This window comes from Candoia aspera, chromosome 2, assembly GCF_035149785.1.
Source record: "Candoia aspera isolate rCanAsp1 chromosome 2, rCanAsp1.hap2, whole genome shotgun sequence".
Taxonomy (NCBI): domain Eukaryota; kingdom Metazoa; phylum Chordata; class Lepidosauria; order Squamata; family Boidae; genus Candoia; species Candoia aspera.
In genome coordinates this window covers 235806185-235834071 of record NC_086154.1, presented here as the reverse complement: position 1 = coordinate 235834071, position 27887 = coordinate 235806185, and the positions used below count along the sequence as shown (strand labels likewise).

The following is a 27887-nucleotide window of genomic DNA, read 5'->3' as shown; positions in this document are numbered from 1 at the left end:
TGAATTAAAATACAAACACAAATATTAAATAATACCACTGAATCTCACGCTAATATTTAGTCACAAATTTGCCAGCGCTGGGTTCCACTAAATCTGGCCCTAATGCCTGTGGGGAAAGCCAGGTTTGTGGAGTCCTTGGTGCTCTCGGAGCTTGGCTGTTTGCTTGCAGATGTTTCATTACCCAACTAGGTAACATCAGTGTGAGTGAGTGTGGGTTTAAGTCCAGCAGGAGCAGGTTCATCCATTTGGGAGGCAGTTCCATGGTGGGCAGGCATACAACAGCGAAGGCACATCAGCCCCACAAGATGGCATTGTTTCGCTGAGGAAACCCTCAGCATGCCCACCCTGCCAGAACTGGAGGTATGGGTAAAATGACTTATTGAGGGGAAAAAAGGGTAGATTAAAAGAAATCCAGCAGTTAAGCTACTTCCCTTTTAAGACGAACATAGTCCCAATGCATATATAACATTTTCTTTCTGTCATCTGGTGAGTTTCCTCAGTGATAATAAAGGAAATTTGCAGCTGGTTGTATACAAAACAGTCTCTTAAATCTTTATCAGTCAGCCAACTGTTACATTAGTAATAATACTGTAGGTGTTGAGAGCCAGTCTGATGCAGTGGTTAAGTCATCAGGCTAGAAACCAGGAGACAGTGAGCTCTAGTCCTGCCAGCTGGGTGACCTTGGGCCAGTCATTCTCAGCCCTAGGAAAAAGGCAATGGCAAACCACTTCTGAAAAACCTTGCCAAGAAACTGCAAGACTTGTCCAGACAGTCTCCAAGAATCAGACACAACTGAACAGGAAGAAACAATTACTGTAATAGACATGGAACCTCTGAAAGAAGGAGCTCACAAACGGTTAATCTCTTATCACAGGAATGGCTCTGGATTGATGTTTAACCTTTTTGCTCTCCCACTTTTAAAAATCACAAGACCCCAAAAGAGGACCCCCCAAAAGCTTTTGTTTGCAATGGGTTATATTTATCAATATTTACCATATTAATTGATGCATTCATCCAATATTTATTTATTGAATCAGGTAAAAATTAAACCCATTTGTAATGGATCTTGGAGCTGAGGGAGGAAAGAGCACATTCCAGGGAGATAAGCGTTCTCACAGCATTGACAGCATTGGCAGGCCAACAAAGAAAGTTAGGCTGGCCCCACCCTAGAGTCCCAGGAGTACTTTTCCCTTTAGACCAGTTAGATACCTTTAGTCTGGCAAGATTCTATATAGTAGGAACAATAAAGAAACTAGAGTTGCAACTCCAGCTCAGCGTGGTTCTTCACCAGTTTCCCTGACACCATTAGATATTATCATAAATAAAATATTTCATTAAAAAGATCCTATTTTTAAAGAAAAAATGAGAAGAGTGTCATTGTTTTAAATTTGTGCAAATGTCTTCAATATCTGGCAAATAATGTTGATTTCACAGACCTCCAAGGGTCCTTGGGCCACACTTTAAGAAACACTGATCTAGAAATTCAACCCTCCCCCCCAAAAAAAAAATAGAAGGAAAAATTGGTTCTGATACAGTATTATACTTATTTGGTATATCACTTTCTATAGAAAATGTTTAATCCTAAGAAATCACTCCTAAGCTATCTAATTCGGAAGTGCTACCAAATGCGATATAAATTATTTCCAAGTGAAATGTTTAGCATTACAGCCCTGCCTAAAGCATTTTTCCCTAGTTTAACCTGCTCCTTTCCTCCTTTCCCTTTCGCCTTTGTTTGGCTTTCCTTTGGGGAAGACCTGAGACCGGAAACGACGCTCCACGGCCAAAAATCAGTCCAGTCCAGTCCAGTCCAGCCCCGTCCAACTCCCCCTCCTCCTCCTCCTCCTCCCGGCCAATGGGAGGCTCCCTTACGCATTTCACAGGCTCCCGGGATGGGGCTGACGACATCTTCGTGCGCTTTTCCCTCGAGGCCTGAGTAAAGAGCGCTGCTGTTTCCCTTCGACCTAGAGCAGGCCAATTAGACCGGAGCAATCCATCGACGATCTGACGATACTCTGCTGACGTAACGCGGAGTCGGCGGGCTGTTTGAAAGGGCGGCCCTTGGAACGGTGACGGCGCTTGGGTAGCCGGTGCGAAGAAAGAGGCTTGGGTGCCGTCGCCGGTATGGAAGCGCGAGATGTAGCGGGCTGCCCGGAGATAGGAGGCAAGGCAGCACCGGTGGCGACGGCGGCTTTCACTACGAACACTGAAGGAGCGACGGATGAAGGGGCTCGTTTGCTCGTCAGCGAAGAGGAGAAGATCCCGGACTTGCTCACGCTCTTTCGGTCAGTCGTTGTCGGTCTTACCGCCGCTTTATGACTTCTTCCCTCAGGAAGCCATTCTAGGGTTGCTCCGTAGGGGCAGCAAAACTCCGGACGGCTCCTAGGCGGAGATAGAAAACTCGCTTAGCTCTTGGCTTCCATCTAATGTTGGTCCGGAGTTTTGCAGTCCAGGTCGGGGACTCCTCAGCAGCGGAACCACACGAAGAAAAGCCCTCGATAGCCGGGGGAATCCCGCAGTGGCTGGCCTTAAATTGTAAGGATGGAGCTATCTAGTCGCAGGCCTGAGTGCGAAGGCCGGTTGAAGCTGGTCTGTCAGGGCAGCACCAACTATGCCAGCATATTTTTCCGCTGATTGAAGAAACTGAGGAACTCTGTGAGTGCAGATTATTTTAGCTGTGAGGAATATTGTTGAACATAAGCCTACAGGGCCAGAAATACTGTTTCCCTGCAAAATCACTATTCGGAACTTAGGGAACTTAGGGAAGTAGCAGTACCAGCAAGAGGACTGGAAATAAGAGTTTTATATATCATAATGTTTCCAGTGCTTCTGTTAGGCAATGTTCACAAGTCTTTAACAAAAGCTGCTCCTGAGATCTCTTAAAAGCTGATGGCCTGTGAAGTGGAGCTGCAACAAAAAAAAAGCCTACAAAGGGAAAAACTTAAAACTGTGAACAACTTTGTAAATGGAAGAAATGGTGTTCATATTGTGGTGGTTTTATCATTTATCCTAATTTAAATTTAGGAGATTTTAAATGGTCATAAACTGAGTTCTTTAAAAAAAATTCAGTGAACACAGTAATGCAATTCACTCTTGCAGTGAGGTGCTACAACAGCACTTTCTTTTTCTGATTTTTATTTGTGTGTTTTGGTTTTTTTATAGAATCAAGGAACAAATAAGTCAGCATCTTATGGAATATAATACAATAATCAATTCAGGTAAGTGTATCATTATAAAAGCACAGGCTCTGTATATTAGAATGTGAAAGTAAATATTTAAAAATTAGGTTAAAGCTCCCAGTAAGATTAAAATAACAAACATGCAAATATTTTGGAAAATAAGCATTAATATCAAGTATTTTGACTGCCTTTTCTCTGTAATATGAAAATTACATTTTGAAACATATTTGTCTTGAGAGATGGGAGGGTTGTTCAGCTATCCTTTATACATATATCTTTTTTCCTTAGCAGATGAAGAAAATATTCCAGATCAAGTTGTAGATGAAAAAATATTAGAGAGGTATGTTTTCAAAATTCAAGAGGTATGTTATATATAGCATGAGAATACGTTCCAGTTTCTCATACACTTGAATATTAGAATTGATCTATTAAGTTTTCTTACTTCATTTATTTTTAAGGAAACTTGTATTTTAAAGATTCTAATGTATTCACTTTCTTGTGTTATACTTGAAAACATGCCACGTTTACCTGGGTGGAATTTCTTTCTTACAAAGTGTATCTAAGAGTAATACATGCTGGATGTGCAGTTTTCTTTTCCTCAAGTAACTACTATGGCTGATGTATAGTATGTACCTTTTCTGGTCATGAAAAGCAACCAGCTACTTCTTGCATTAATGCCTTTTACCTGTTCACTAGTTATCTTCCTGAATCCCATCCTATTTTCATAGTTCAAGGAATCTAAACATGCTTATGTTTAGTTTTTCAGTATACCCATACCAAATCATATGCTTGCATGTAATCTTAGAATTTCCTATTTTGTTGTCATAGAAATTATATTAAAAAAGGAAAATTGATTTCTGAATTAATGTATTTATCTTAAATATGTTAGCACTACATTTCAGTTTGCTCTTTTATATTCAGTGAAACATGCAAAAAAAATCCAGATCTAATATCAAAACAGATAACCATCTGGATCTCTCTATCAAAACAGCAAACCCATTTAGATCTGATATGAAACAAATGACCTGTCATTACGTTAATTTCTGAGAGAATACAAGCTATTAAAGTTACTAAAGAAAATTCTCTTCAATGTTGTTCTTAGTTCTATAGAAGAATTGGAAAGAGACTTGGAAGAGGTGAGGGTATCGTATCAAAACAAAACCTTAGCATTACGAAGGTAAAGACTGTATTGTTTTGCTTTATTTACAGCATTTCTATAGGACATCTACAATATATCTGTCCAACACAGCCAACTAATATAGTTTTAGCAAGAAACCATCGTTTTTAAAGTAAAATAAAATATATAGATTAATACAGCAAACATGGCATGGGACCAGGTTATTTGAGGGACCGCCTCTCCCCAATTTCATCTGCCCGCCCTACCAGATCCAGCAGAGAGGGCATGTTATGGGTTCTGTCACCTAGGGAGCTGGTGGGCCCTAGGCGGCAGGCCTTTTCTGCTGTGGCACCCGCACTGTGGAATCTTCTTCCCCCTGAGCTGAGGCTGGCCTCGTCACTGTTGAGCTTCCGGAGGTCCCCCAATACTTGGTTATGCCAGCAGGCCTGGGGACCCCAGGGGATGGGTGAATTAGTGAGGTGCCTCCATTATTTTTAACACCCTTTCATTTTTTGTTTTAGTTTGTTTTTTTATTATTTTTAATGTATTTTTGACTGTTTTTAATTCTGTTGTACACCATCCAGAGTTGCTTGTTGTGAGTTGGGCAGCTACATAAATTGGTTTAGTAAATAAATACATAAAACAAGTCCATTTAGCTAGACTTCTCATTTAAGCATGTACTGACTTTTCTTACTAACCTTTCTGGAGAATAAATAAATGTTGAAAAATAGAATTCGTGTTTGGATTACATGACAAGTTTGACCTGGCTTTGTGCGAACAGCTATGCAATTGTCATTTTTTTTTTTCTTATCATGTATCCTTTGACTGTGAGCTAGGGGACTTAACTCTCACCTTACCTGAGGATTGGGGGTGAGCATGTGGATTGAATGCCTAGAATGTTGTAAAGCTATATTTTTAACTATTTTGATCATTTTAACTTTGCTATGCTTTACAGATAGTCCTTGACTTATGACCATTCATTCAGTGACTGTTCAAAGCTACAACAATGCTGAACATATCATGGTTATGACTGTTCCTTGGAGTTCTAGCCATCCCAGCACTCCCATGGTCGCATGATCGCAATCTGGGTGCTTGGCAACCAGCTCACACTTAGGACCGGTTGCAGCACCCCATGAGCACATGATCACCATTTGTGACCTTCCCTGCCAGCTTCCCCAGGAAGTCAAGGGGGAAGCCGGCAGGGAAGGTCGCAAGTCACTGGAGTAAGTCTCCCCCACCCACGCACCCTCCCCCAGTCCCTCTGTGCTTATACAGCTCCAGCCACTCATGCACTCCTGTGCACCCTCCCCAACCTTGCTGCACCTCCTGCATACCCTCACCATGCCTCCCTCGCATCCTCATGCACCCCCTCACACACACCCCACCTGGCAGTAGCCATTTGCCTGCCTGCCAGCCTGCTTGCAAGCCACCTAGGACTTGCAATATCCTGCTGGCTTCCCTACTGACTTGGTTGTGGGAAGCCAGCAGGAGTTACCTTGCCTAACGACTATGGGATTCGGTTAACAACGGCAACCAGAACTTTAGGGATTGCCATCGCTAAATGATGCAGTCACACTTTATGACCGCATCAGTTAGCCACAGAAATTCCATTCTAATTTCCATCATAAGTCAAGGACTACCTGGTACTCTTATATTGCCATGCATTTAATTCATATTCTAGTTTGCCTGCATACTAAAAAAAAATGGTTTTATGACTAAGTCCATAAGCAATTCTTTTGTATTTAAAATCATCTTCTATGTCTCTGTTTTAGTTAAGGCAGGACTTTGGAAATTGTGGTCACAACACTGGTGGGCGGGCGCAAACAGCTTTGAGGGCGTTGTACTTGCTGTGCCTGGACAAGTTGGCTGGCAGAGAGAGGGACAGCATAGTCTGACAATATTCAGCTGTAGTATTCTATTCCTTTGGGGTCGCAGACAATGTGCACTGATTCCACTTCCTTTGTTAGTTCCATTTGCAGAACCTATACAAACCTAAATCATTTGACCAGCTGATTGATACAGTTTCTGCAGCTGCTAGCTGTTCTGGCTCTTGAATAGGAAGGGGATTTGATTTGGGGAGAAGAGGGTTGCATGAAGAGACAGCACCATCTGAAAGATAGAAAGTTCTGAAAGGCTGAAGTCTTTCCAGCTCCAGCAAAAAAATATAGAGTGAGGGGAAAAACACCTCCATTTCTTGCTGCTGAGAGTCAGGAAGAAGAAAGGGTAGAACTCAGTCCTTCCAGATTCCATGGGGGGCGGTGTGGAAGAGGTAAAACTTAAAGAGGAGAATGATGTGAGAGACAAGACAAAAGCCATTGGTTCTCAGGACAGACATATTCATTATCTCAGCAACCAGCAACCACTCAACTTTAAGGACTTCAGGTGCAGATTAGGAAGCCCAACTGAAATGTGGAAAAGACAGGAAGAAAAAAACAATACGTTTAAATAAGGTTTTGACAGGCCAATCATTTGATGCATAGGGCTGCCTTTTAATTTGTAATAAAGATTTTTATCTACAGTAGCGGTGCCATGTCAAGTGACTGAGAGACTTCAGCCAAGTTCAGACCCAGCCACCTCATTAAGCTATGTGCAGTCAGAGGCTTGTGATTTACAGCTGAACCCTGATTCAAGTAGCTTGACAGAAATCAGGGATAGAAATGGTTTAAATTTTAGCAAGGGGAGAAGAAAGTAAAATCCCACAACTGAAAATCAGCCATATTGTCACTGAATTTCAGAGCAGGAATTTGAAATGCTGGTAAGCTGCAAATGGAGTAGTCAGAAGGCTGAATCTGATTGCAGGCCTGTGATAGATAGTACTGTTGTCATTTCTGTCCACTAGATAGTGGTCCTAGCCAATCTTGGCTGGTCTCATAAAGTTAAACAGGGTTGGTCCTGGTTAGTACTTAGATGGAAGACCAGCAGGTAATCCTTCTGATGTAGAAATCCCTGAAGAAGGATTTCTGAAACAAACGTTTTGTTTCATTGCCAAACTACATGGATTGCCCACGGGGACACCTGGAGTCAAGGTTTTCTCAAAGGTGACTTTATCCTGTTGTTTTTTTTTCAGTTATGTTGGTTCTCTCCTAAGTTACCACTGTGAAACGGTTGATAAAAAATATAGCTTTGGGGAAGTACTAAAATCTGTTGAAAAGTATTCAAGCTTATACTTAAAATAAAAGTTTGTTTACTTAACATTGCTTTTCATCTTTGATATATAATGCTCAGCATTATGTTAAGTTAGTTACATGTATATGATGAGAAAAGGAAAAAATACTTGGTATCCAAATCTATCCTTTTGTTATAAATGCTCTATATACATTGTTACACATGTCAATACAACCTTATTTCTATCTTCTCTTTGTTTTATAGGATCCAAATAACTGATGCCCTTAGAACCAAACTGAAAAATGAAGATGATGATGATTCAAAGTAAGCATTGAAATCATGAAGGCAATGCATTTTTAAAAAACCTGTCTATAGTATATATTTGTCAAGAATCTTTGCTTGGCCAGACATACAAATATTGTTTGTGTGGTTAATAGTTCATTAAAGCTAAGGGTCTATGCTCAGGCCTAAACCTTGACTGAAAAAGGTCCAAATAATCTTCCTCTAGGTTGCTTTGTAGCTATATCTCAAATATAGTCATGATAATCTTTCCCAAAGATACCTGGAAATCCTTGGTAAACCACCGAATTTTCTAGAATCACCCAACAAAGAGGCTTCTCAGGATGAGATGGTCACTCAAAGCACTCTAGGCCATACTTTCATCTGGATCAACATCAAAAAGGGCACAGCAGGCCATGAGCAAACCCCTCTGACACAGACAGTGGAGAGAATCAATAGAGGCAAATAGGATTGCAACTGCAGAAGTTACACCTTCTCAAGGGAAGATACTGCACAAAGTATTACAAAAACTTCAGCTGCATAAGAAACAAACTGCAAATTAATCAAGAATGGTTTCAGCAACTAGCAGGTATGTTCCTGCACAGAGAGGTCAAATCAAAAGCAGCAGCAATAGACCAAAGAGCAAGATACCTGGACTGAGATTGGTGCATCTAATTCTTGAAGTGAAGATTCCCACAAAGGCAGCACCAGTAGCTGGGTCACATATGCATCCATTCCAGAGCTGCCACACTTTTGTATGATCTGGAAGAGTTTCAAGAAAACTGAAATGATATATAAAAAAGAATTCAGATTTCAAGCAAGGATGACTTATGATCTTAGGAAATGGACAAAGACACAGAATAGCAGGCTGTTTGGCAAGCCAGTTGTGGAGAACACAGTACCAGAACAAATGGGTGTTACTCTGGTGTGACAGCTAAATTATTGGCAGAATCATGAATAGATTGACCTCATGTGCAGAGAGCATTATGAGACTGATTCCCAGCTAATTGGGTGGGGAAAGATAATGAAACAAGCAGGAAGACTAGCCATGTACAATATTTGGATCCAAATACTATAATGCACCCAAACCATGTTTTAGCTAAACCAATAAAGTTGTGGCTAATGTTTTCCCATCTTCTAAGGCAATCTTGAAATACATTTGTAACTCTTTTGTTCCTTTCCTCTTTGCTACATTTAATGCTGCCAGGCAAAGCATTTTAAATCTGTGGAGCTAGAAGAGCAGTTAAATACTGCTTAAATACGAAGAGGTGAACAGAAAAACATAGCTTGGGAAAGAATTAAGCAGGATACTCCAGTGTTTTAAATCTTTCCATTTCAAAACTCTTTTTCTTAGAAATGTGCTTAATGTACATTATTTTATCTAACATGTGATTTGATTTCACATACCAGTGGGTCCTGTTAATTTTTCTGTATTTTCTCATTAGGTTTATCTGGGATACTATTAAACACATCATGATGCTTAGTACAGCAATACTTAAATCAAAGCAGGTGAGTATCTTTAATGTCCTATCTTTGAGCGAAGAACCACGCTGAGATGGTAGCTTGAGTCTCTAGTGTTTATTGTCCTACCCTACTAGACAGAAAATCCTGCCAAACTGAAAGAGCGTGGGAAACCAACACAGATAAGCCCAAAACTCAAGGTGGGTCTGCTCTGAGTTTCTTTGAAGGAAAGTTCAAAGCCTCTAAACTACGCATGCGTTTTCCCCCTAGATAGGGGCCCCCTCCTGCTCACCATCAGTACTCATGACACTTAATATTAAAATGATAATGGTCACTGTCTATAAAAGCAACATTTGAAACCAGTAGTATAACGTATTTTGAAAAGTTAATCTTTGTAGTTGTACTAATCTGGATGCATGGGTACTTTTTATTTTCCAAAAAAATATAAATTACTTGGTTTTGCAGCAATCCCGTGAACTGGAAGAAAAACTGAATGAGGTTAAGCAGAGCAGACTAGGTAAGCCTTAACTGGTTGTGATAAAAAATGTTCATTCAGTAGGATAAATTAATTTGAAACAACACATTTAAGTTAATTTAATTTAAAATGTTAATTTCATTACTTTAATCTTTGAGTATAGTGAATACAAGGCATCAAATGCTTGAACTCGCTTTTGGAAATTAGCTAGTTTACCACCTCTCTCTCCTCTCCCCCCCAATATTCAAATAGAATTAAAGCGAGCTGGAGAATGTAAACTGGCGCAAATACATGATATGAAGAGAAAACGAAAACAGGATTTAGAAAATATGAAGGTTGGTGAAATGTTGAAAAAAGTTTCTAAAAATTTGCAACAGGAAATTCAGATGACTACATTGATTCAAAACATTTTCCAGGTAAGCTATATTTGAGAAGATGAGAAAATGTCTTACTTAGCAAGATGAGCTAGTTTCTACTAGATGTGAAACAAATAAATTAAAATTTTGATATCAAATACAGATACTTCTCGGTTAATAACAACAATTAAGGCCAGAATTTCCACTGCTAAGTGACATGGTTGTAAAGCATGATGTCACGTGACTGCACCACTTAGCAGTGGAAATTCCAGCACTTCTAGTTGCTGTCGTTAAGCGAATCACTGCAGAACATTAAGCGAGGATGTCACGTGGTCACAATTTGTGACCACTTGCCAGCTTCCCCATTGACTTTGCTTGTAAGAAACCGGCAAAGAAGGTTACAAATGGCGATCATGACTGTGGGATGCTATGATGTTGTAAATGTGGGCTGGGTGCCAAGCTCCTGGATCACAGTCATGTGACTGCAGGGGTGCTGCAACCGACACAAGTACAAAGACCGGTTGTAATTACCACTTGTTCAGTATTGTTGTAAAATGAACGGTCGCTGAATGAATGGTCGTTAAACAAGGACCACCTGTAGACATTGGAATGTTTCAATGTTTACTGACAGATAAATATTGTACTCTGAAGTTATTACCACCATAATTACCATCATAGCCACAGGTATAACTTGCACAGGTTGATATCATGCAGAATAAAGCTTTATATGCAACCCATATTTTTATCCCTTTTTATTATTTAGATTATAAATGGAATTTATTAAATATTCATATTCTAAGAATAAAATCTTATGCATTTGAAAAAGCTTGCTTACAGAAGTATAATATCCAAAAATATGGATGATATTCTAGAGGTGACGGACTCATCCCTGGGGGAGCTGGGGGTGTTGACCGACAGGAAGCTCTGGCGTGGGCTGGTCCATGAAGTCACGAAGAGTCGGAAGCGACTAAACGAATAAACAACAAAACAAAAATATTATGCAACCTAAGTAATCATTGCATTGCTTATTTTGCTGAACTTGTATTTAGTTGCACATTAAAACAATATTATAATTGAGAACAAAAATTGATTTTATTGCAGAACCTTATTACTGGAAGTGGAGTCAATTGGGCAAAGGATCCAGCATTGAAGGCAATTGTTCTACAACTGGAGAAAAATGTGACTGGAATCTAAAGCAGCATTGAATTAATGACTGTATTTGCTGTGGTTTCCAAATTCAGAAGAGAAAATGTAGTCTGTCAGGTTTTTGTGATATACTGGACATATTCTAAGGGTTGTGTATCTGTACAAGAATATATTACACTGAAGTATGTATTGATATAGCAACAAAAGGGAAATTCCTGTTACAGTCATTGCTAATGTATACAAGGAGCTATTACTGGAGAGTCATCTAGCTGTAAAATAATTCCCATCTTCTCTTAATTTCTCACAAAGTTACCAATTGCCTTTTTTAGTGACAACAGAGCAATAGGCCTTCTGGAAAAGCAGGTATTTACAAAGATAGCCACTTCATTTTCTCCTCACAATTTAACCTGTGCTTTGTCTTCACATCATGTATACATATGTGAGTAGGATGCAACTTAATCTTTTTTTGCTAAACTCCCTCATAATAACTCTTTATCCCTAACTTCAGTGGATTTTTAAAGAGTCATCAGTTGTCCAAATATTCATAGTCGATGTTGCAGAATATTATTCAACAGTGTTTCCACTCTTGCTAAGGCCGTTCTTGCGTCTGTAAGATATTTGTAATAATCTATTTCTCTATATCTAGGGAAAACAGCTGACAAAAGTCATTTAGTTGAAAAGTGCTGTGATGGACATGATAGTGTCAGTCTCAATGTATGGGCCCTTTAACTCAAATACCAATGAAGTGTAATACTTGGAACATTAGTCTAGTTAGTAGAATCTTGTGATAAGGTACTTAAGAGATTGAAAAATAAAAGATCAGAACTTTCCAGGAGCAAATTTGCATTAGATAAATTCTAGTCAAATAATTGTCCCACAAACAGGAGATGGGAGAGGTGGTAGCAGATTGCACAATTAAGCTTCTTGCTGGTTGTGGAAATCAAGCTTGCAACTTGAAAAGAAAGCAGTTAGGAAATTAGGATTATAAAGATAATTATTCGCTAATACTCTGTCACAACAGTGGTGCATTCAATTAAAGGTTCATATCATTATGGGGAAGGAACACAGGGAAGATGAAGATCCATGAAGGCAAGGGGAGGCAGAAATTGGGGAAAAACTGATGAAAGGGGAAAGCTGTGGAAGTTTTATTGTATCACAGTATTTTGAATTGTGCAATTCATCCTTCTCCAAGAAACTGTTCTTTAGGAATAACAAGAGGAACACTATAGCACAGTAGGATTTACAGTACTTCTTAAGGAAGGCAACTCTAGTTTTTCATAGCCAATGAATAGGTAATATAGTAAAACTAGAAGTAGGTTCCATAATATCTAAATAGCAGGTAATTCCTAAATGTTGATAGTCTTTTTTTGCAGAAATGTTACAATTGATTTGTCTTGTATTGTTAGGTCTCCTCTTGTTCCCTTTCCCAGACAAAAAAGTATTTTGAGCCAAGACAAACAAAATGGCAGTGGGATCTCACTCTCCAGCAAGAACAGATTTATAAAATGCCCACTGCTGCTATTGTCTCAATGCCGTTTAGTAAACAGTATGTGCATTGTTCAAAGATAAAAATCTGAAGGTGCTTACATTCTAAACTAACCTATTAGGAAAACATCACAGGGCATCAAGATAGATAGTTCACACTGTAGTGCTGTTGAAGTTCATGCTACCATTTACAGTTTGAGAAAGATACCAAACAGGGTTATGTCCAGAGGGGGTGGGAAAAGTTGTATGAGGCCTGGAAATTCCCTTAAATAGTTGAAGCTGAGTATGCTAAGAAAAAATGATTTTAAGACAATAAATGAGTCTTTATGTATTTGGAGAGCTGTCACACAGGAAACAAAGGTTTGTTTTTTGTTACTAGAAAGGCCCAATTGAAAAGTTCAAAATACACAAAAGAAGGTGGGGGGAGGGTTGTGAAACGTAGGAACTTGTTAAATACTGGTGCAGGCTGCCTTCAGAGATAACAGACTTGGCTTTGTTAGATACTTTAAAGAAAGGGTAGGATGGTTACCTGTCCCTCATACCACAGCAGTGGCTGTCCTTTATGGTTAGGGTTGCCGTGGCCTTTGAACAAATTGGAACTGACCTCTATGAATGCGGGAGGAGGAATTACTAAATTAATTGCCTGATGATATAAATATGAATTTGATATAAGATACAATTTAGCAAATATAGCTACCTTTAGTTGAACAATGATGTTTTGAAAGCCAAAAATAAGAGGATTTGGCAAATGTATTAAAATGAAATATTAAATAATGTTCAATAAATGTGCTTTGGTACTGTAGCTGTACTTGTAATTAAACAAAAATAGCTTTGTGTACTCTGGTGTTCTGAGATGAAGTATAACTAGAGCTTATACTAACTTTTCCTCCCCTTCGAAGGTCACAGAGATGACGACTAAGGATCACCCATAGACAAAAAGAGAAAAGGTCAACAGTGCTTGGAGATGACAAAACTCTATCTGATTGAATATTCTGTGTAGGCTAAAGGGCATCATGCAAATAGCTGTATGTGCAGGTATTCCAAAAAAAATCAGCCTCCTTTTTACAATGCAATTTTTGTGTAAATAGAAGGTGCTAAGCAAACAAAACAGATTTGCATACTGGAAATATACAGTTTTTGTCTGCCATGTGGTAGCTACATAAGTCTTAATAAAGACCAGTTTGGTCTAGTGGTTAAGGCAAAGGGCTAGAACCCAGAAGGCTGAATTCTAGTCCCGCCTTAGGCACGAAAGCCGGCTGGGTGACCTTGGGCCAGTCACACACAGCCCAACCCACCTCACAGGGCTGTGGGGAAAAAGGAGGAGGAAGGAGTATTAGGTATGTTCACTGCCTTGAGTTATTTATAAAAAATAATAAAGGGATAGAAAATAATAAAAAATCAGTTTTAAACACAAGGGATAACCAATCAGTAAGTTCTGGTATTACATCCAGTTGCTTTAATAAATGTTATTAATTAAAATAAACATTGGCACCCGCCAGTCCCTCCTTCAATAGTTGCGCGAGGAACGCTTTCTTGGGCCAAATTCTGCGTACTTCGCTCCAGATCCGCTTGGTTCGAAGCCGTGCCCTCCATGGAGGGCGGGGCTTAGCTAAACCCCGCCTCGTCGCTCCAGCAACGCTTTGTCCTGGCGCGCTCTTTTCTCTGCTTGGGCGGGGTATCATCATGGGCAGCAAGATGGCAGCTGCCAGTAGGGTCGTTCAGGTAAGTCCTTCAAATCGAGTGCATTGACGAAAGCTTTGGATGCGCTTGGGAACTGGCTGCGGCTGCGGTTCTGTGCCAGGCTTCGGGGGCCTGCAGCTTGGGGACCGAATCCATGGTGTCGAGCTGCACGAGCCGGAACTGGTGTCCTTGAGTGGGAAGGAGAAGGAACGGGTTGCGCTGCCCGCTAGACCTGGAAGGTGGATTCGATCGACCCGGGTACCTTTAACTTAGTCACTTAGTTCACACAGCTCTTGCCCAGCCAGCCACAGAGGCTTCCCTGGCGGGTTTCATGTGAAAACGGCGGACGCTTCGGTGGCTTCTCGTTCACTTCTTCTGCTCGTTAAAACCTTGAGTTTCCTCTCCCCTATAAATCGTAGACCATATTTCTCCACGCGGATTATCCGCTTTGCTGGACTGCAACTCCCAGACTTCCAAGTAGAGGTACACCAGTTTGTGGGAAGGGCTGTCGAGAAGCCCAGACACGAAGAGGCCTTGCAGACGTTGGTTAAAAGACGGCGCTTGGAGATTTATTTCATAATCGCTTGCCAGAACTGTTGGCAAAGTACGTATTTTTTAAAAAAAATGCTTCCCAAATTGGAGACAAGGCTAAATATGGAACTAGCAGTTATTTGTTTATTGTAATGGAGATGAAAGGGTTGGTTTTTATGCTATTGCATCACAATTTCATTTCCTTTCCAGCAAAGTTTTGATAGAAATGCCCTTCACCTAAATATGTGCCTGATAGTAAAAAAAAAAAGTTGGAGGGGCTCCTTAATGGTTGAATTTAATGTTATGCATGGTTTGTTATTTGAACAACTCTGAGAAAAGCTAGAACCATCCATGGTGTATACATCTATCCAGAACTAACTATCTATCCATCCATCCATCCATCCATCCAATTTGTCCGTGCCCATCTCCTCCCTTCGGGGAACTCTGAGTGGTTATATACATTGCTTTAATGATGTCAAGCATTTAGAGGCATGGGGTGCACAGTGTGTGATCCTGCAGTTGTTGCTAAACTAGTTTTAAGCATCTCTGCCTACTGGCCTTGTGGGCAGGAATTGTTGAATGTTGAGGTTTAGCAAGTTATGGTAGGGTTTTGTTGTTGTTTATTCGTTCAGTCGCTTCCGACTCTTCGTGACTTCATGGACCAGCCCACGCCAGAGCTTCCTGTCGGTCGTCAACACCCCCAGCTCCCCCAGGGACAAGTCCGTCACCTCTAGAATATCGTCCATCCACCTTGCCCTTGGTCGGCCCCTCTTCCTTTTGCCCTCCACTCTCCCTAGCATCAGCATCTTCTCCAGGGTGTCCTGTCTTCTCATTATGTGGCCAAAGTATTTCAGTTTGGCCTTTAATATCATTCCCTCAAGTGAGCAGTCTGGCTTAATTTCCTGGAGGATGGACTGGTTTGATCTTCTTGCAGTCCAAGGCACTCTCAGAATTTTCCTCCAACACCATGGTAGGGTTACTTAACCTTTAGAATGCAGTGGCCGGGATATTATATCTCCTTTTCTCAGATCTAGTTCTTCTCCCATTCTGTGACTACTGACCATACTGTCTTTATTAGCTATTTTGAATATGATGGAGTCAACCATTCATTGGATGTCTTCAAGCAGAGTCTAGATAGACATCTGTCTGGGATGCTTTGATTTGGATTCCCGCACTAAGCATAAGATTAGACCCAGTAGTTTAAATGGCCATTGATTCTCCTTCAATTTCTATGGATAATCCTCACCTCTATTATGGGAGGTGATTTTTAAATTTTAAAAATGTGAGTCATGAACTAACATTCAGATCCTGTAATAGTTTTTATATTTCATGTGTCTTTCTTTTTTTTCCCCTTTCCTATACATTGACTCCTTTCCGTTCCTTTTCCTCCTTCCATGTGCTCAATTGTTAGATTTACCTCTGAGCTTTACAACAATCTAACGATTATTTTAGACCCATTGAATAATTCTACCTCATCTCTAAAATATATATTTCCTAAATATTTTTAAGTTTCTACAACTCTTATGGCAGTACAGAGTCATTCATGCTTTGACTCTGTAAGTACAAGATGACATGGATCAGAAATAGAAGAATAGATTATACCTTTGTTGATGGCTTCATGATGACCAGTGGCATGCATAAAATGGGGAAAATGCTTTGAATGTGGAATGAACTATCACATTCCACAGGTTCTACTGAACCATTTCAGATCAGCCATGGTTCTACAATACCAAAATTCCCAGGGCCTTGGCCAGGGCTCCCCAGATAACATGGAGAGCATTGGTCCAGCTCAACCAGCATGAACGTCGATGGCGCAGCAGGCCTGGGGAGCAGCGACACCGGGGCAGCCCCTGGATAATTGGATTGAGTGGGTGTCCAGCGACCTGTAGAAGAACTGGTCCACGGGTGTGAATTTTACTTTTAAGAGCTGAGACCTCAGGATTTATCTTCGATCACCCACCATTCTTGTAGTCATCAGTAGCCTTGTCAGCCTTGTGGAGATTCCTCCAAGTTGAATGGGGTACTCCCTCCCACCTGTGAGAGGCGGAAGAGGGAATACGGGTTATTGATTGGGAAGGATTGTATGGAAATACTCGCCTCCTGAGTGAGAGACAGGGGGCGAGGAGTAGTGGTTGGTGTGCCCCCTCCTCACCAGTGAGAGAAGCCAAGGGGGGGCACAGTGAATGAGTGGGTAGGCGATGGTGAGGTCCTGACAACGCCGAGAGCGTGAGCTGGTGCGCTCGAAGGGCCCGCCATCGCACTGTGATTGAGTGAGTGTATGAGGGTGTGAGTGATTGTGTGCTTGGATGGAGGAATCTCTATTTTTAACCAGGGGTCTTTGGAGTCCAGGATTGGGGGATAATGGATTGCAAGACTCTGGGGATTGCAGGGCGGGACAGAGGATTGAGGTGGTGACAGGTCAGGGATGTTATGGGAGCTGAAGGGCGGGCCATCTACAGGGAAGATGCCCCCGGTGTTTATTACTGGTGGCGTGTTCCAGCCCTCCGTGCTCAAACCCAGACCCTGGTCAGCAGACCCATGGAGGCCCTGATCTGCGGCTGCTGCTTTGTAACGCCAGGTCTGTTAGCAACAAGGGGCTGACCTGGCGTGCATTACTGAAACCTGGCTGGGCCCGGAAGGAGGTGTTCCTCTTTCAGAGATGTGCCCGGACGGGTTTCAAGTATGGCACCAGCTGAGATCTCAGGGCAGGGGAGGAGGGGTGGCTGTTGTCATCCGGGAATCTCTTGTGGCCTTCAGGGGCCATGCTCCACAAGTGCCCGGCTGTGAGACCCTGTTTTTCAAGTTGGGTTCTCAAGAACAGTTGGGGGTGTTGCTAGTGTACCAGCCTCCCTGCTGTGTGGCAACCTCCCTGCCTTAGCTGCTGGAGGCCATCTCAGGGTTGGTGGCGGAGTTCCTCAGACTTATGGTTCTGGGGGATTTCAACCTGCCTTCCCTGGGGCATGCCTCGGAGACAGCTCAGGAGTTCATGACCGCCATGGCGGCCATGGACCTGATTCAGATTATTCGAGACCCAACTCGGGACAGTGGCCTCACCCCGGACTTAGTTTTCTTGTCGGAGCAATGGCAATGTGATCTGAGGGGAGAAGTACATCTCTCCCCTTTGTCATGGTCAGATCACACCCTGGTGAACCTGAGATTCTCCTATGCTGCCCCCCTCCACAGGGAGGCAGGACCTATTCGATTGGTCTGCCCCCAGCGACTAATGAACCCAGTAGGGTTTCAGAGGGAGCTGGGGGTTATACCCAAGGATCTGCTGCACGGTCCAGTGGAGGCCCTGGCTGCCGCCTGGAATAGGGAAGCAACCGGGGCCTTGGACAGGATCGTGCCTGTGCGGCCTCTCTTATCCCATTGAACCTGACACTCCCCATGGTTTACGGAGGAGCTGAAGGTTCTGAGGCGGATTAAGAGATGCCTAGAGGGCTGCTGGAGGAAGACAAAGACTGAATCTGACCGAACACAAGCTAGAACCGCTATTAAGGCCTATCTTGTGGCGGTAAGAGTGGCGAAACGTCAGTATTTCTCCGCTCTTATTGCATCTGCAGAATGCTGCCCGGCAGCTCTGTTTAAGATTACCCGATCCCTCTTGGGGAAAGGGGACCTAGAGATCCATCTACAGGGCCAAGCTGAGGAGTTTTCTGGGCATCTGCAGGATAAAATTGCTCAGATTCGCTCCAAGTGGGACTCTGAGTGTGAGGCAGTATCTATGGAGATGCCCAGGGAACGTTCTTACTCTGTTATCTGGGAACGGTTTGATCCTGTTGAGCCTGAGGAAGTGGACAGGATCCTCCAGACTGTAAACACCACCACTTGCCAATTAGATCCATATCCCTCCGGGCTGGTGAAGGCAGCTTGGGAGAGGACATGTGGTTGGGTCCAGGCGATGGTAAATGCATCCTGGAGAGAGGGGGTATTTCCGGCTGCCTTTAAAGAGGCGCTGGTGCGCCCCTTCCTCAAGAAACCATTGCTGGATCCCAGCATAGTGGACAACTTTCACCCAGTCTCCCACCTCCCCTTTTTGGGGAAAGTGGTTGAGAAAGTGGTGGTGTTGCAGCTCCAGACGATCCTGGATGAAACGGATTATCTAGACCCCTTCCAGTCAGGTTTCAGGCCCAGTCATGGGACAGAAATGGCATTGGTCGCACTTATGGATGATCTCTGGTGGGAACGGGATGGAGTGAGTGCATCCATCCTGGCTCTTCTTGACCTCTCAGTGGCTTTCGATACCATCGACCATGGTATCCTTTTGGGTCGGCTCAGGGAGATGGGGATGGGTGGCGTTGTCTTGCACTGGTTCACCTCCTTCCTCCAGGGCCGGTCCCAATCAGTGTTGATAGGGGAGGAGAGATCGGCCCCATGGCCCCTTCTTTGTGGGGTGCTGCAGGGATCAGTACACTCCCCTCTCCTTTTTAACATGTACATGAAACCGCTGGGCAAGATCATCCATCACTGTGGAATGAGGTATCATCAGTATGCTGATGATACTCAGTTGTATATCTCCAGTTGTATATCTGAAGTAAGTGATGCCGTGTCCACCCTTTCCAAGTGTCTGGGGGCTGTGGGAGCCTGGATGGGGAACAACAGGCTTCGACCGAACCCTAGTAAGATGGAGTGGCTGTGGATTAACAGCACCTTGCGCACCAGGAACTTGTCATCTTTAGTGCTGGATGGGGTTGCACTGCCCCAGACAGACCTGGTTCGTAACTTGGGGGTCCTCTTGGACTCACAACTCTTGCTCAAAGAGCAGGTGGCAGTCGTGGCCAGGAGGTTCTTTGCGCAACTTTGTGTTATGCACCAGTTACAGCCTTTCCTGGACCGAGAGGCCCTCCGAACGGTCACTCATGCCCTGGTCATCTCCCGTATAGACTACTGTAATGCGCTCTACATGGGGCTACCCTTGAAGAATATCCGGAAGCTACAGCTGGTCCAGAATGCGGCCACACAGACAATCTTGGGCGTCCCAAGATTTGTACACGTAACACCTTTGACGCGTGAGCTGCACTGGGTCCCAGTTTGCTTCCAGGTCCAATTCAAGGTGTTGGTCATCACTTTTAAAGCCCTACATGGCATGGGACCAGGATATCTGAGGGACCATCTCATCCCTATTACATCGACCTGCCCCACCCGGTCATGCAGGGAGGGCATGTTACGGACCCCATCTATAAAAGAATTCCATCTAGTGGGGTCTCAGAAGCATGCCTTCTCTGCTGTAGCTCCCGCCCTTTGGAACAACCTTCCCCCAGAGGTGAGACAAGCCCCCTCACTCCTGGACTTTCACAAAAGATTAAAGACCTGGTTTTGTCTGCAGGCTTGGAATGGGAGGGGGAATAATTACATGTGGGGATAGCTAGCACCATAAAGTGATTCTGAGGGGCCTATTACACTCAAGGACTGATTAAGATCTTTTCGCCATGTAGATTTTATTATATTTGTATTTTTACTGTATTTTGTATTGTAATAGTTCTGAATTTTAATCCTGTTTTATTGTAAGCCGCCCAGAGTCCCCCCGTAGGGGAGGGATGGGCGGTGAATAAATTTATTAAATAATAAATAAATAAAATTCAGGATATTTCTATTGTTCCGGGTTTCATATGAAAGAATCTGAATAGGAAAGAAGGGCAAGGCCGCTACATAGTGTCCCTGCTTTCCTTTCCTTCACTCAGTGGTGCCCACTACAGAATATTCCACTGACCTGCCCACCTCCTTGGCATCTTGCCTTTCTACCCACAGCCACTGCTGCTACTGATGTCATGATATCCTTATGGCCAGCCCACCTGTCAATCTTCCCAGAATCTTCCCTCCTCTGCCAGTGTCCCAATAGACCCTCATCTGCCATCAGCCACTGCCAATTCCAGTAAGCATAGCCCTTCCCCTCCCACCTTCCCAATACCTTCTATCCCTCGGCCATGAATGTCCCAGTACATATATTACCAGCCTGCTCACCCACTCCCCCAATTTTCCTAGCACTTTCCCTTCCTTCTTCCTGCTTTCCTGTAACAATTGGTGACTTTGGTTCCCCCTTGCCCTTCCCCTAGCCATGTCTCTTGGATCAAAACAGTCCCATTTTGTTTCATGCCTTGACCAAAATGCTGAGATACGCATGTTTCAGTTTGGGCATGGGCCACCCAAACCCAGCTTTTCTGTGCATAGAATGCATGGAACATTTTGCACCTCCCTATGGATGCCATCTATTTACCACTCCAAGAAACAAGATTTGGACTAGAGGGATGTTTAGTAAAATCCAGTAGGATTGTTCTTTAAATTCTTAAACCAAATATATTGCTTGACATAGTCAGCTTCTCTTTGCCTGATAAAACAATATTCATACTTTATACATTTACTAGCAACAGATATTCCATTAAATTGTAGCAGAGAGAGATAAGAGCAGGGATTTTCTTGCTTTATATCAAAATATAATGTGCTCAGGGATCCTTTTTGGCTTGAGTGGCAGGATAAAAATGCTTTAAATAAATAACTGCAATTGCTATGGATTGTCAAATTTGCAGGATTCCTGGAGGAAATAGGATGATTTATTCCCTTGTTATGTATGAATGAACCTAGCCTTCCTTTTTTTTCTCTGCAATACTAAGAATAAAAATAAACCTTTGGACAAACTGTACAAATTCCCAGTATGGTAATTGTACTCTGCACTTAGTACTTGCCAACCACCCATGCAGATAAATATTCCTCCAGAATAATAGAAGAAATGTAACAACTGTGGTTGTATTTTTCTTTGGATGTCATTAGAGTGCAAATTAATAAACAGGAAATATCCCTGGAATTAATAAGATAGTTTTAGCACTGGAACCAGTCCAACTTTTTAAACTTGAAAAAGCAGAGCAGTTTTGTAAAAACAGATACATTCCACTCCTAAATTATTACTATTGCTGGTTTTCCACTTCAGTTGATGTTGTTTGAGCTTCCGCTTAATCTCCACTGAAATATTATTAGATTTATATCCTGCCTTTATTTTCTACAACTGAAGGCAAAGTGCATAATGCTCCCACCTCCTTTTTTCCTCACAACAACAATGCTGCAAGGTGGGTTGGGCTGTGAGAGCCACCTTTCATACCTAAAGAAGGGCTAGAACTCAAAATCTTCTGGTTTCTAATCCAGCAACTTAAATACTACATCAACTTGGTTCTCAGTCTAAAAGGGGGCATAAACTTTATCCTTTCTTGGCAAAAGTGCACAGATATATGAATGTATACGCTGACTTGCTTTTCCAATATATCTCCCATTTCTTTAGATAGTCAAGCCACATACACCACTGATTAAGTTTCCAGACAGAAAAAGCACTCCAAAGCCTAAAAGTAAGTATATCTTTCCTAAATGCACATGGTGCCAAGCCATGGCTTACCATAATTTATTCAATAAACCACTATTGGTTGGGATGTGCTCAGGAGATTTAAATCATAATTCATAGTTTATAAACCACATTATGGGTTAGCATGATGTGTGAACCCAACATAATGTTTTCCAACTATGTCTGCTAATTTATTTCACATCACTAAGGTGTTAACAGTATCCACTTCTGTGCACAAATGTAACTGTTTCTTCTGGGTACTTTAATTAGAGTTTCAGTTTGAACTTTTTTGAATTAACCATTTAACTTCAACAGTTTACATTATACACACACACACACACACAAACCTTCCTTAATCCTTGGCTCTCCAGATGTGTTAGATTACAACTCTCTTATCCACTCAGCATAGCCAATGATCAGATTGACATATTGTCAGGCCTCTGAGGTAGGTCAGATCAGGAAACAGACACTATAAGGACTACTAGAACTCTACTTTATTACTGTAGAGTATAATAACAGAAGCCTGACAGAGTTTCCCTCTCTTATACTAAAGAGAATCAAGGTGGAGTTATCTTGAGTTCCTTTCTCATCCTCTCTCCCACCCTAGGGCTATGTGAATGTTTACTGTACCGTTCCTGCATTGCTTCTTCAAGGTTAGCTCCATATTCCTCTACATATGTTTAATAAATATATTTACTACCTGAGAACGGCACTTGTATCTAGCCTTTAAGGTAGCCCAAGTCTCTTGCTGCAGTAGACCAACATGGTTAGTTATGATCTAGGGTATCCAGAGTATTTTTGCTAATATAAATAGTTTTCTTTCTTACTGTTTCAGTGCAGGAGTCTGTACAGGCAAGAGTGCCTCCACTTCATGGAGTAGCCTCTCAATTTTCTGCAGAAAGCAAGACACCATCTTATCAAAATACTTTATTTACTGGTAGAACACAAGGCATACCTGACACAGCAGAAATAGTAAGAACTTTACCGCAGAAATACAGGAGGAAACCCATGTCAACTGAAGAGATGGAATACATCCAAGTAAGTTCCCATTATTTAAAAAAAAGGTAAAAGATTAGTATTGCTTCATTTCAAAGCCACTTTTTTTAAAAATAATAATAATAATTAATTAATTAATTAAATCAAAGTTTAGACTATATGTGGGTTGCTTTTTTGTGGCCAGAGGCCACTTTTTTAGGGTTTTTTGAAGCAGGACAATAAAATCATAGAGGATCGGACTATGTTTTAGTCGTACTAATGCTTAGCATCTTACTGGTTTTACTTCACACTAGAAATCAAGAAATAATGTGGATGTTTAATAATTAGTCAGGGGACGCGGTGGCGCTGCGGGTTAAACCGCCGAGCTGCCGATCGGAAGGTCGGCGGTTCGAAACTGCGCGGCGGGGTGAGCTCCCGTTGCTCGTCCCAGCTCCTGCTCACCTAGCAGTTCGAAAACATGCAAATGTGAGTAGATCAATAGGTACCGCTTCGGCGGGAAGGTAACGGCGTTCTGTGAGTCATGCTGGCCACATGTCCCGGAAGTGTCCTATGGACAACGCCGGCTCCAAGGCTTAGAAACGGAGATGAGCACCGCCCCCTAGAGTCGGACTCGACTGGACTTTACGTCAAGGGAAACCTTTACCTTTACCTTAATAATTAGTCAATGAATTTCAGTGACAAGAATCTCTAGATCCCACAAAAAATAAATTAGGAGGCATGGTTTACACCAGGAGTGGGCCACCTATTGCAAAATAAAATCCTTGGAGATATTAAAACATCTTTTCAGCACCATAATGCGGTTGAAGCAACTAAAAATTCAAACTCCCCCAGTAGTCTGTCAGCCAACCACAAACAGATAAAGAACCAAATAAATTTGGAAATATACTTAGTAATAAGATAGACTTCTCCTGTTCCTTGGGGAGGGGGGGACCTAAAATCCCTGTCAAAGATGAATCTCTTACAAAAAGTAGTACAGTGATTGATTGATTGATTGATTGATTGACTGAATTTATATAGTCGCCCATCTCACTTGCATCTTCTCCATCGGCTGTTTGCCTAACTTTAGTTTGTGGGGAATTCCAAGGAAGGGTCTTTGCTATCTCAGTTGTCAGGCAAGTTCAGATGGGTACAAGTAGAATTGATGAAACCCTGTTCCTGTCAGCTACCGTGGGTGACTATAAAGAGTTCGTTCCTCCTAAATGAGGCAGCTGTTTGCATCCATAACCTAAAATGCTGTTATGCAATCGGAATCCAACAACACAAATCCAGGGGAGCCCCCAATTTATAAACCTGCTCTTCCAGCATGAGTGTAACTCTACCAAGTACAAAATGAATACACTGTGTTAAGTCACCTATTGGTGATTGTTCTCTCCAAATTCTGAATAGTTGTCCCAATATTTTGTTGGAGATATGATTCCAGAACCTCATAGTATAAATGTGATAGAATAGAGGAAAATTTTCTCAGTCCTATCTTTTGGAGAATGCTTCTAGTTGGGAATTTAGTTACTTTCTTCTAAAGATCTCCTACAAAAATGAATAAGACAAACAATATACGATAGTTTCAAAACGTGGACAGTCTTGAATTTGAAACAACTGAGTTAGACAACCTGGTACCTTCCAGATGTTTTAGAGTATAGCTTGGCATACTGTCTGGAGCTGGTGGGAGGCCAGAATATCTGGTTGAAGCCGTCTGAGTCTGAAATAGCTGGAACTGGATGCCTCCACCTGCTTGTGATAACCAAGTGATTGGTTGTCCTTGTTTTAAAACATTCAGAATACCAGACCTTGTTTTAGGGTATGGGTTGGAGATACATGAAGCAATTATAATGCTGAATCAGATTTGCCTGGATCTGCTCAGTTGCTTGGCTGAGAAACCACCTGTAAGCCTAATGTATACTCCTATGCTAGAAAAAAGCAAGGATAGCAGTGTATTAGGTAAATAAATAACTAAGAAAATAAGAAAAGTTTTGATTACTGTAGTATTGCTTTATCCCTGAAGGCTTTTAGGATTAAATTATTATTTTGGTACTCAGTTTCTATGTGAAGTCAAAATGAGTGCCTCCAGTGGCCACGCTGGCTGGAATTCTGAGAGTTGAATAGTACTTAGTACATTTGGAGAGTTACCAAATTGGAAAAGGCTAGCTTAAAGTGAGGATGGTTTCTTCTCCTCTTTCTACACATTTAGGAAAGTGGCTTCTGAATCTTTACATTGCTGGTAAACTATGGCTTTCAAAAGCTGTCAGAATCAAACTTCCGAACTTCAAGCTGGCTTGCTTAAAGTGATCAGTATTTAAATAAAGCCACATTCCCTGGTTCAAAGAAAAATATTCACAAAAGTTAAAACCTGAAAAGTTGTTTTGACTGTTGATAAGGAGAATGGAGAAGTGCATAATCTTAGAGTTGTGCTAATTCATAGTGTGATGCTGGAATAAGCTAGCTGTACCCTTCATATCTTGGGTTATCCATTAGCTATGCCAGGTGGAACTTACGGAAACCATAACCCAAAACTAGCTTGACTATCCTGATGTGGTATGAAGCATGAACTGTCCCATTCTTAGTTAAAAGCAGCATTTGAATGTCTGAACAAAAAGCAAGGTGCAGCTAAATTGGACCACTGAACAACTTACCTTTATTTATGGCTATCTCAGATACCCAGAAAGTGGTTGGTAGGAAAACTGCAAGAAATCAAGTATAGAAAAAGCATTGCAAAAACAACATTGCAAAAACATGTGGGTAGTTATTTGTACAACATGGCACTGGCTAGAAGTTACTGTAAAATGTTATTTTTTAATTATTTTGGAATCTCCAGAATACTCATGTAGCTGTGCCCTACTGTATTTTAGAAATCCTCGATTTTACATTAAGAATTATATGTAAACCTTCATTGTGCTACTCCTTCCAAAGTCCCTTAGTTGCATATTCAGTTTCTCTCTTAAAATTTAACAAAGATTGCAGCATTTTGGGAAAGGGTTTGCCACAGTTTTCCAGTTGGCACTAAGGGTTCATCTGGCTTGTGCCCAAGAGAGTCAAATGGAACATGCTCTTGGGTGAAGGGCAGAAATTGTCAAGTGGGAGTAGAAGAGAGAATATCTGTGACTGTGTATCGTAGCAGTAGAAACTGTGGTGTAGTGGTTAAGGTGTTGGACTAGGAGTGGGGAAACCCAGGTTCTAGTCCCTTCTCAGCCACAGAAGCTTACTGAGTGACTTTGTGCCAGTTGCTGTCTTTTAGTTCAACCTACCTCACAGGATTGCTGTTGTGGTGACAAATAGGAGGAGGGAGCATTATGTATATCATCCTGAGTTCCTGTGGGAAAGGCAATAAATAAGTACGTAATGGATATCAGTCTGATCATGGTGCAAGAACTGATTTTTGTTTCTGCTAAAAGATAATATTTTATTTTACAGCGTGGAGGCCCAGAATAAGATGGAGCATTGTGCAGTTTGTAACTGCTGAATAACAAAAACCCTTGTATTTACAATAAAATCCTTCCTCACTCACTCTCTCTCTCTCTCTGGATATTAAAGGAGTTCATAAGGAATTTTTTTTCAAAGTACTTTTGTGAGAAACTAAAGGTTAATAGCTTCAGAAAGTGCTTGTGTCTCACATTTAAAGAAAATTCTGTTTCAAGTAACCAGAAGCCTCCACTTTAAGTGCACTATTAAAATTTATTTTTTCATTCCATTCAGTATAGTTTCCTTATCTCTTATAGTTGCTGTTGATACACTAAGAATTAAAAATAACTACTAATAAAATGACTTCATGATTCTTCATAATTCTTAGTGATTGTGTTCCATCTCCACTTGGATTTTACATTTATTTTTATTTATATTTTAATGGTAATTTAGGTGGTTATGTTTTTAGTGTCATTTTATTGTAAACCACCCAGAGGGTGGTGATATAAATTTAATAAATAAATACATAAAGCCAGAAGAAAACCATGGTGTTTTCAAAGTTTGAACAATGCAGGATTTGTTCCTTCTACTCAGTAACATAGTACATGTCCTTCCAAAGAACTTTGAAAAATCAACTTAAGTTAGCCACTATCAAAACTGACAAATTTTGTTAGAGGACTCACTGTGTTCAGTAAACATAATCTACAAACATATGTGATTATTCCTTTGGAAAAAGAAACAAGTCAGTTCTTCCCTGGGTGCTACACTACCTCAACTTGCACAATTGTTACAAGAAATTTGGTTCAGGATATGCAGGACTTCATTTCATATGCCTGTTTTTAAATGATCTTAGTGACTACATTGTAATAAGAAATTAAAATACTTGTAATATTTACTTGTCAGTCAGAGTTAACACCAATATTCTCAGCTGGGCTCAGATGAGTTCCAGGACTGTCCATGAATTGCAGTGTTGAGATAAGAATCTCCTGTGTGCATTTATTTTCTTTGCTCCATCAAGAGGCCTGTTTCTTGTAGGGAGTTCATACTTGTACAACAGAACATGTCCATGAGTGGGTTGCTTTGAGTCACTGAATCAGGAAGCTGAAAGAACTCCTTGTGCTGAATGATTTGGGTAGCACTGATTTGTATTCTACTAATATACAAATCCAGAATAATATGAAGTATAATTCATAGTACACAGTACTTAGTACACGATTATAGTATACATCAATGAATTATATGAAGCACACACAATGAATCATATGAAGGACATACAAAATAATTTATTTTTATGAAGCAGTACTGAAACTGCAAATGGATATATTCATGGATCTTGTGATCAATATTTGACTTCATTTTTAAC

At 41.4% G+C, this 27887-nt stretch overlaps 1 protein-coding gene across 3 annotated transcripts; it reads left to right on the top strand.

Moving 5' to 3' along the window:
* The first annotated feature begins 1977 nt into the window (after positions 1 to 1977).
* LOC134491673 (centromere protein H-like) lies at positions 1978 to 26811 on the top strand. Of its 3 annotated transcripts, XM_063295578.1 has the most exons (11): positions 2006 to 2282; positions 3160 to 3215; positions 3468 to 3516; positions 4279 to 4353; positions 7663 to 7722; positions 9123 to 9186; positions 9604 to 9655; positions 9866 to 10029; positions 22079 to 22142; positions 22971 to 23173; positions 26537 to 26811. In XM_063295578.1, exons 1-11 carry the CDS (start codon positions 2122 to 2124, stop codon positions 26552 to 26554), a joined length of 966 nt encoding a protein of 321 aa, XP_063151648.1. In that variant the 5' UTR covers positions 2006 to 2121; the 3' UTR covers positions 26555 to 26811. The 3 variants fall into 3 exon arrangements, with proteins under 3 accessions (XP_063151647.1, XP_063151646.1, XP_063151648.1); XM_063295577.1 differs by lacking the exons at positions 22079 to 22142; positions 22971 to 23173; positions 26537 to 26811 and adding an exon at positions 11071 to 11641 and having other exon boundaries at positions 1978 to 2282; XM_063295576.1 differs by lacking the exons at positions 22079 to 22142; positions 22971 to 23173; positions 26537 to 26811 and adding an exon at positions 11071 to 11641 and having other exon boundaries at positions 1978 to 2282; positions 3465 to 3516.
* Positions 26812 to 27887: the final 1076 nt, after the last annotated feature.